Source organism: Propithecus coquereli, unplaced genomic scaffold, assembly GCF_000956105.1.
Source record: "Propithecus coquereli isolate 6110/MARCELLA unplaced genomic scaffold, Pcoq_1.0 Scaffold293, whole genome shotgun sequence".
Taxonomy (NCBI): Eukaryota; Metazoa; Chordata; class Mammalia; order Primates; family Indriidae; genus Propithecus; species Propithecus coquereli.
Genome location: NW_012148541.1, coordinates 583,359 through 592,703, shown reverse-complemented (window position 1 = coordinate 592,703; position 9,345 = coordinate 583,359). Strand labels below are relative to the sequence as shown.

The 9,345-nt window shown below is 39.6% G+C and overlaps 1 protein-coding gene across 3 annotated transcripts; it reads right to left on the bottom strand.

The window, feature by feature from the left end:
- Window positions 1-4,149: 4,149 nt before the first annotated feature.
- Window positions 4,150-6,465, bottom strand: NAP1L3 (nucleosome assembly protein 1-like 3). Of its 3 annotated transcripts, none has more exons than XM_012648729.1 (2): window positions 5,455-6,465; window positions 4,150-5,422 (listed from the first exon to the last, which is right to left on the bottom strand). In XM_012648729.1, the coding sequence occupies exons 1-2, from the start codon at window positions 6,352-6,354 to the stop codon at window positions 4,466-4,468; spliced, it is 1,857 nt and encodes a 618-aa protein (XP_012504183.1). In that variant the 5' UTR covers window positions 6,355-6,465; the 3' UTR covers window positions 4,150-4,465. The 3 variants fall into 3 exon arrangements, with proteins under 3 accessions (XP_012504183.1, XP_012504184.1, XP_012504186.1); XM_012648730.1 differs by having other exon boundaries at window positions 4,150-5,380; XM_012648732.1 differs by having other exon boundaries at window positions 5,497-6,465.
- Between the last annotated feature and the right edge of the window lie 2,880 nt (window positions 6,466-9,345).

Genomic DNA, 9,345 nt, shown 5'->3' with positions numbered 1-9,345 from the left:
GAATAGTACTCCATGGTATACATATACCACATTTTATTAGTCCACTCATGTATTGATGGGCACTTGGATTGTTTCCACATCTTTACAGTTTTGAATTGTGCTGCTATAAACATTCTTCTGCAGATGCCATTTTTATAGAATGTCTTTTGTTCTTTTGGGTAGATGCCCAGTAATGGGATGGAGATACCTCAAAGAGCTACAATTAGAAATGCTACGTGTTTCAATACTTAAACATCTCATTTTTTGACATTTTGAAAATATACTCTACAAAAAATGCAAAATGTAAAATTTTAAGTAATGTATAATTGTGTTGAACTTATCATATTGCAGGTTATACACCCTGCTTCACCAAATCATATCGTTTTCTAGACTCAGATGTTCAAAGTATTTTCCAGATCTTGAAAACTCAGCTTTCCCATTTCATAAATACTTGGGTCAGGATCTCAGTCAGCCTTTTAGTTTGTTCTCATCCTAGGTTCACACAATCTCCTGTTCAGGGTAAATCTCATTTCTGAATTACAAAAGTATGTTAATTAAATTCCAACAATCACAAAGTCATAACTGAACAAGACTCCCCCCCCCCTCCATGGGTTCCACCTTAAAGCACTATAACATTTCAAGAGGACTTAAAGAAATAAAGAACTACAGGAAATACATAGGCTTTGGGAACTTGTTCCCTTTGAGTTAGTGTCCCATTTAAAATGTGACTACCTTGGCTTTTAAAGGGAGGTTCTTTATTTTCCTCTGGTCAACCTGATGTACTTTGCAAACCTCCATTTCTGAATGTTCATAGAGAAAGGGATCAAGAAATCTCATTTTGACATCAGCTCTGGTCTTCTTCAACACCTTAGTTTTGAAATATTCGTTTTGTTAAAATAAAATATAAGTGTATAACTTTAAAAAGCAGCATATACTCAGTACTTTAAGTATTATTTTTCTAAATCATTTTTCTTCTTTTCAATCTTTGCCCCCTTTTTGTTTCTCAGCTTAACTAGTGGCCTCGGAATCCGGATCCTTGTTATTCAAAATCTCATCACTTTCACAATGCTCAGTTTGTAATCTGCAGGCACAACTCCACATTGTTGGCACGTATGAGGGTTTATACTTTTTTTTATACTTTTTTACATAAACCGTCATCAAGTGAGGGTTTATTCTTTTTTTCCCACAGCTCGCAATTCTGATCAAATTCAGCTTCTATCTTATCACATCGCCCCTGAAGCTTTTTGAGGGCAAATATACCGGTATCGCCAGACAGTGTGGCACCTCCCGACTTGGCACACTCTAGCTGGCAGAATGGGACATTTGCATCCATTAATTGTGTTGTCAGTTTCTTCATTCAGCTCAAGTTTCCTCCATTACCGCTTCAGCAGCCTCTGCTGCTGCTGCTTATGGAAGTCCCTTGTTCCCTGAGTCCGCCGCATTAAAGGAAAAGAGCAAACGTTTAGAGTGACTATTGTGCACACCAGAAGAAAGGTGCAGAAAAAGACTCAGTTAAACACTTCTCAGGGCCCCCGCCTCCCGCCCTTTAGCTTCCTTCCCAGCCAGCTTTTCCTTCTAATGTCATTCATTGGCTGGGCAAGTATGATGGACAAACATGCAGCCCAATAAATGTGCCAGCCCAACGGGTTTCCTGGCTCTGCCCACCTTCCTTAACCTGCCAGGGTGGTTGAGGCATCCATCACAGACTGCATGCATTGCAGGAATCCCAATTTTACTGATGCATAAATCCTTGGCACCTCCCCCCGCCGCCCGCCCCACCCCAGTTACATTTTAAAGTTAAAAAGAACACTAAGCTGTATTTCCAATTAGCTTCACTTACACTCACCCAGTTGAATTCACCTTTTGATTTGAGCCAAGAACTTACGATAAAACCTTAACAAGAGACAGTCTGGGAGAAAATACACAAATCCACAAACAAAGCATATCTTAGTGTAGTGTGTTCTGAGTGATTTTTATTTTCTGTAAATATTCTATAATGTCGTATGTTCCTTTAATATGGAAAATACAGAGCGGGGAGGTGCTAAATACTTTGGTTAAGAGTTCTAAGGTGCAAAAAGGATGTTGCATTCCATGTAGACTTTTTTTGTGGGGGGGAGGGAAGGGGGTGTTCACTCTGTTGCCCAGGCTGGAGTACAGCCGCACTATCATAGCTTACTGCAGCCTCGAACTCCTGAGCTCAAGCAATCCTCCGGCCTCAGCTTTTCCAGCAGCCAGGACTACAGGTGTGTGCCACTATGGCCGGGCTAATTTTTCTTATTTTTTTGTAGAGACGGGGGTCTCACTATGTTGCCCAGGCTGGTCTCCAACTCCTAGACTCAAGGGATCCTCCCACCTTGGCCTCCCAAATTGCTGTGATTACAGGTGCCAGCCATTGTGCCTGGCTCCATGTAGAAATTTCAAGGGTTCTACTAACTGTGATGTCTGGCAAGCACAGTACATATAAACTTGGGAACCTATGCAGCCACGAACCAAGTACACCACATTTATTATAGTCTTCATTTTGGTTCTGGCATATAAATAAATATACCATATCCATTCTTCATGGATGTAAAAAATACCAGAAATAAAACAGAAGATATTTCAAAAATGCAGTGGTATTGCTAAAAGCAGTAATTTGCTTCTTTATGTTATATAAATCATAAACAACCTAGATATCCAAACACGTGTGACTGGTTAAATATAATATGTAATGGGTTGTAATATCTTTACATTAATATACATAGGGGAAAACTATTGTTAAGCAGAGATAAAAGCAAAATATTAAACTATATAGTGTGGTATTTGGGAAGACTATTAGGTAATTTATGCCTATAGACCCAGAAATTCTCAAATCCTGTCTTTTTCCTGCCTCTTTCCTGTAAAGTCTTCAAGGAAAATAAATGTGGACCAGGAAATGCCAAATGTGGAATAAGATACCATTTTATTATTTGCTGTTTTTGTGCCTTTATGCCCAGTGCAAAGCTCTGTGGTAAACTGAGTTTAAGGGGCTTCCTCCTCACACTAGTCTCAAACCAAAATCTCAGGATCTAATTACCCTGTCACCAGCTGCACCGTGCAGAAGCGGTGAGAGCCTGATACCACTATAAGAAAAAATTAACCATGGGATTGTGCGACCTCCTCTCAAGTCAACGTCGAAGGTGGGTCCCAGGCATGTCTTATATAAGTGGCTTTTCTGGGTGAGGCACATCTGCCCTCCTTCCCCTCCTCTCTCCAGTTCCAGTCCCCTCCCCCCCATTCCTTCCATTCCCCGCCCCTCCCCTCTCTTCTCCCACTCCCCCTTCCCCCCTTTCTCCGAATCCATCCCTCTCCCTCTCCCTCCTCCCCACCTTCCCCTCCCTCCTCCTCACCCCTCCCCTTACCCTCCTCCCACCTCTATTTCCACATCCCCCCTTTCCCCTCCCGTTCCTCTTCCCCTCCTCTGTCTCTTTGTCTTTCTCCTTCCCGTCCCATTTTTCTCCAATAACTTGAATGTGTATCCTCCAGCAGAAGAGCTAAGATGGAGGAAATTTATTAGACTGTTAATAATAGTTATCTTTTGTTAAATTTTCCTTTACCTCATGATTTTCTATCTTTTTTTTTTACAAGCCCCACATATTTTATAATTAGGAGACAATGCTTGATTTTCATAGCATGACACACTTTATTTGACATTTATTTATTTTAGGTTGCAATAACATGAAAAACAGTATCAAATGATGTAAAGTGATATTCATGAAAGGCAAAGTGGAACATATTACAAAGAAAATGTGCTATCTTTAGTTTACAATACACAATATGAGGAAACACTTTTTTAAAATACTATGCCATATTAACACCTCAGTGGTAAACAATAACTTCATATTGATTAAACTTATAGACTACTAAGTACACAAACAAGCTCACAGTCATATCAAATGTGGTCTTTGCATTCTTAAATGTAAGCTAATCTTTTTTCAAGCAAATGTCACAATACACTGTTCTAGTTAGCATAAGTGCTGTATTTCTATAGCAAAGTAATGAAGGCACAGCTAGTGCAAGCAGATTTAAATTTTTAGTCTTCTGGCTAGAAAAAGAAAAAAAAAACACTTGCATTATTACTTCATAAACTTTGTTTTTTTCCAAGCAAGTATTTGTCTCAGTTAACAATTCTGACAGTTTTCACAGCTACAATCTAATAGGAATATGACAAAAGAATTTCACAAAAATCAACACTCTGTAGCACCAAACTAACATGCTTTAGATCATTGAAAACAGCTTACATATTTTGATTACACTACAATAGGCTAGATAGAATAAACTGACACACTTTTTAGCACAATTTTTTTTTTAAAATGGACTACCAAGAAACTACGAAAACACGAGACTATAAGGAATAATAGCATTCAGCTTGTTATATGGCAGGTTTTCTGCTTTTTCTTTTTTCAAGGCTATATGAACTTGCTTCACTTCTTGAATTTTTAAGATTCTTGATTTTTCAACATCTTTTTTATTTTCGAAATTTCCTGTTTCCATAATCTCTGCCATCTTGATAGAAGGTGCCATTGACTTCACCTGTATAGTAAAAGATTGATTTCAGGATGACATTATCATGCAGAATTTGACCAATTTCAAAGTCCTCATCAAGGATAGCATCTTCTCGTGGTTCCAGCTTTCCGATCTTAGGAATCTCAGGAGGACTGAAGAAATTAAAGAATGATGCATTAGGAACCACTCTTGGCTGGATTTCAATTTCTCCAGTAGCAGTTGTGCGACTCTCGGTGGTTGTCACGGTAACATCCTTTCCTCTTCTCCAGTCTATCTTGCAGCCTTTGCAATCTTCAATTTCCCATCCCCAAGAGAAGAAGGGATCGTTGTGATCTGGTTTTGACCTTATCATATATGTCTTCACCAGCACCTCGTTTCTGAAGTACGGATTGGGCAGAAAATGAAATTCAAAGGTGTAACTCACCGGCTGGCCAGGTTTTGAGAATTTCAGGCTAACATCAGACAGGAACTTCAGAATGGGCTCATCATACTTCTGAATCATAGGCCCGAGCTTGTCGACATTCTTTAAAACAGTCAGCCAGTAGTCAGGAATGCCTTTAGGAGCTTCACTTTTTGGCTTTCCCTTCCTAGCTCTTTTGAAATTCACTATTTCCATAAGCCTTTCTTCAGGAACTCTTTTTTGAGCCTCCCTTACTGTAGCCCTTGCCTTAACCTCTGTTGCTTTAGGCTGTTTATCTTCTGCCTTTGCCTGGGGGGCTCCCTCAGGATCTTCTTTTACTTCAGATGTCACCTCCATACAATCTTCAGAATCTTCTTTTTCTTCGGCCTTTACGTCAGGAATTTCTTCAGGAACTTCCTTTTCTTCAGCCTTTACCTCAGGAATTTCTTCAGGAACTTCCTTTTCTTCAGCCTTTACCTCAGGAATTTCTTCAGGAACTTCGTTTTCTTCAGCCTTTATCTCAGGAATTTCTTCAGGAATTCAGCCTTTACCTCAGGAATTTCTTCAGGAACTTCCTTTTCTTCAGCCTTTACCTCAGGAATTTCTTCAGGAACTTCCTTTTCTTCAGCCTTTATCTCAGGAATTTCTTCAGGAACTTCCTTTTCTTCAGCCTTTACCTGAGGAATTTCTTCAGGAACTTCCTTTTCTTCAGCTTTTACCTCAGGAATTTTTTCAGGAACTTCCTTTTCTTCAGCTTTTACCTCAGGAATTTCTTTAGGAACGTCCTTTTCTTCAGCTTTTATCTCAGGAATTTCTTTAGGAGCTTCCTTTTCTTCAGCCTTCACCTCAGGTTTTTCTTTAGGAACCTCCTTCTCTTCAGCCTTCACCTCAGGTTTTTCTCTAGGGTCTTCTTCCTCACCCTCTAAGGGAGGCATTTCACCAGAGGAATCATCCAGATCTTCGTCGTCATCACTGCTGAACTCCTCATCCTCTGAATTCCATTCATATTCTGCTTCTGCAGGCTCATGTTCTGCATTGATGATTTTGAATCGTCTATCATACAGAGGCTTATTGAGTTCAGCGTATTTTCTTTCGAGATCATGAATTGCCTTTAAGAATAGGGCGTCTACCTTGTCACATTCATCTTGAATATTTCTGAGCGCCTGCACACGATTTCTAACTGCCTGAGGCAGCCTATCCAGGAAACTTGGAACAGACGGAGCCCGCCGCGCCCTTCTGGATGGCTCAGGTACCCTCTTCTTTTTATGTAAGCGGCGGCGGCGGCGGCGGCGGCTGCTGCTGCTGCTGCTGCTGCTGCTGCAACTAGTGCTGCTGCCAGAGCTACTGCTGTCAGAGTCTTCCCCAGAATCACTAGCCGAGCTAGCCATCTCCTCTTCAGCAACCCCCTGGGCGGCAGATTCCAAGACCATTTTAACATCTGCTTCTGCCATCTTGCAAGCCTGCAAATCTCTTTAAGATGGTGACTACCGCAAAGACCGCGCGCCCGGAGAGGGGCAGAAAAGGACTCACGGATGCTTGGGTGGCAGCGACCGAGGCCCGGGTTGCGGAGGTGGCAGCGGCGATGGCAGCAGCAGCGCAGGGCAGGGCGGGGGCTGCAGCGGCCGGCGCTGAGGTGGCTGCGGCGGCGGAGGCCTGGGCGAGAGCGGCAGCGACAAGGCCTCACCCGGTTTCAGCGGCGGCGTACCCAGACGTGCCGCAGCCGAATGGCGCAGTTTGGGACCCCGAAATCTCTTCTCGTTTTAGATCGCGAGCCCCCTCCCCTTGCAGTCAGACCTCCGGTTCGTTTCGTTCCCAGTGTGCCTTTAGTACGCTCCTCATTTGCTGGACAACCTTGATTGATAAGCCTTATGCCCAATGAATGGCCAAACGCAACTGCCCCCACCCCCCCGGCTCCACCCACCTTCCCAGACGCTCCTTGGTGACTGAGGCGCACACCCCTGAAAGGCGTATTTTTCCCCTCAAAATTGTGTCTTTATAGTTTTATAATTCAAAAAAAAATAAAAAAGGAGAAAAAAACAAAAAAAAAGCGTAGACATGAGGTAAAAATACCAGCCATAGTTCCTAACAAGGGAAGAAGAGGAGTGTCTTCTTTCTCCCATCCGCCCATCCTGAATTCCCGTTTGGTTTGTGACGGGCCTCTTGACAAAAATCTGTTTTTGAAAAAATTCGAAGAAAATGATGTAAATGGCGTCATTGGGTAGTGTGACTATGGGTGATTTTAAAATACCGATTTTCTCTATTCTATGAGCATGTATTTTTACACTGGAAAAAAAGGGGGAGTCTTTTATTGGTAGAGGGGGGAGGGGCTAGACAGCAGGCATATTGCATTCCACGTAGCAGATTTAATAAGTGCTGTCTGTGATGTTTGGCAAGCCTGGTTTATATCCATCTACAAGGTTTGCGAGCCCCTGTTGCCGTGAGTCAGTTACACCATTTTTATTATATTTCTCTTTTTAAACGGGCATATAGTATACCCCAACCTTGCTGCTAACTTGCCACGTAGTACTCAGAAATGCTTGCAACAACCTTGTAGATAAAACAAAGGGGTATTCAAATGTTAGGTAGTATTATTAAAAAGCAGACGGTTTATATTATACTTTTGTGCAGCAGGTTTCAATTCCACAAACAGCAGGATGGGAGGGGGAATTTGTGCTAATGAAAGTGCATCCTCCGTCAGTGTATGCGTTGTCCTCTGCCACCAGTTTCCTTCTAATATTGTAACATTCTAGCATTACTAAGGTATGATTTACAAGTCCAGTAATATGTGAATAAACTTTTGCAAAATGAAGTTTAAAAACAGATATTTGTTATTTTTATTTACAGGAGTCTTTTCTGCTACAGAACAACTCCCTTGGTACAATCAAAAAGACCAGTGTTTACTTTTCATTGAAAGGTAAGGAGCATATTTAGCCCATTTTTATGAATGACAAAAATTACCCATCTGTATTTGAATAAAAAATTTACAGGATATAGTCTTTTAGAGATTTAACTGGACAATATCTTGATATTTTTATAGAAGCAGAAAAATCCACAGAGGTGATTTGGCATACTAGTATACAGAATAACCTACTTAACCACATTTACAACCTACTTAATCACAATCTCAACCTGGTCATAGAATACAAGTAGTAAATTGAAGTATAAAATATGATGAATTATTCATTTCAAATGAGGAAAGATATCAAAGTTAAATTAACCTTTATGCTGCTTGTTTATTACAGGATTTGTGCTTTGTCATTTAGTCAAATATTTTTTTAAAGTTAGGAAACGCTTTTCTATTTCATAAATGAATTTATTTTTATTGTTTCTCTCTTATTGTCAAAGTATATGAGCATTGTAAATATAAAACTCCAATATAGAAAATTCCAGTCATATTAAAAACAGACAATCTTAACAACCAAAAAATAACCATTGTTAGCATTTTGATGCATTTCCTTCCAGAAATTTCCTTGTGCATATATACACCTATTTATGTATAGTGTTTTATCTATATGATATCATATTATGTTTTGTGATCTGCTCATTTAATTTATCAGCTAATTATGGCTACATTTTCATAGCAAATGATCAGCATCTAATTTTTAAATAAATGCATAGGCCGCGGAAATAATTGCCTTAATTTAACCAGATTTTTGTTGTAGTGCGGCTATTTCTATACCATCTCTCCCCTTACATACACACTTTTTTCCTGTTATAAAAAAAAAATTGGTCCTGGATATCTAAAGCATGTATCTCTATGCACTCATAAAAATTGTTCATAAGATAAATTCCTAGAAATGAGGGTTCTGGATATGATCTTTTCATACTATGAAATTATTATTTTATACATATTTCCAACTCTCTCCAGAAAGGTTACCACAATTGATAGTCCCACCAATAGTGCATAAGAGTTCATTTATTTTGTCATTCAACTAAATTTATATTTTCATGCCTGTCATGTACCAGGCACATGTGGTAGAGAATGGTGGCATAATGGTGAATAAAACTTACTGAGTATGTATCCTTTCATTGAATAATTGTAATCAAAACATGTACTATAGAAATGATTTAAATCAATGAAGTTATACTGTAAATATTGTTCTGCACTTTCTTATTTTTATTTAAAATGATGGACATCTTTTTTTAATGAATGCTCTTATGTTTTAAGGCACTTTAATGGTTTCATATACATGTTAAACTTTGTACCATCAGGAATGGTATTTTTGGAATCAGTGATGAGTTCGGGATCCAGATTTCTTTAAAATTTATTTTTATTAGCTAGCTAATTCTCCTAGTACCATTTATTTGATTATGTTTCTGTCCCGCGCATATTTGAAATGCCACCTTTATCACATTAACTAAATTGTTTCAGTCTGTTTCTATATTCTTTTTTTCTGATCCATTGGCCAGCCAGACTTTTTCTGCAAACAACTAATGAGGCA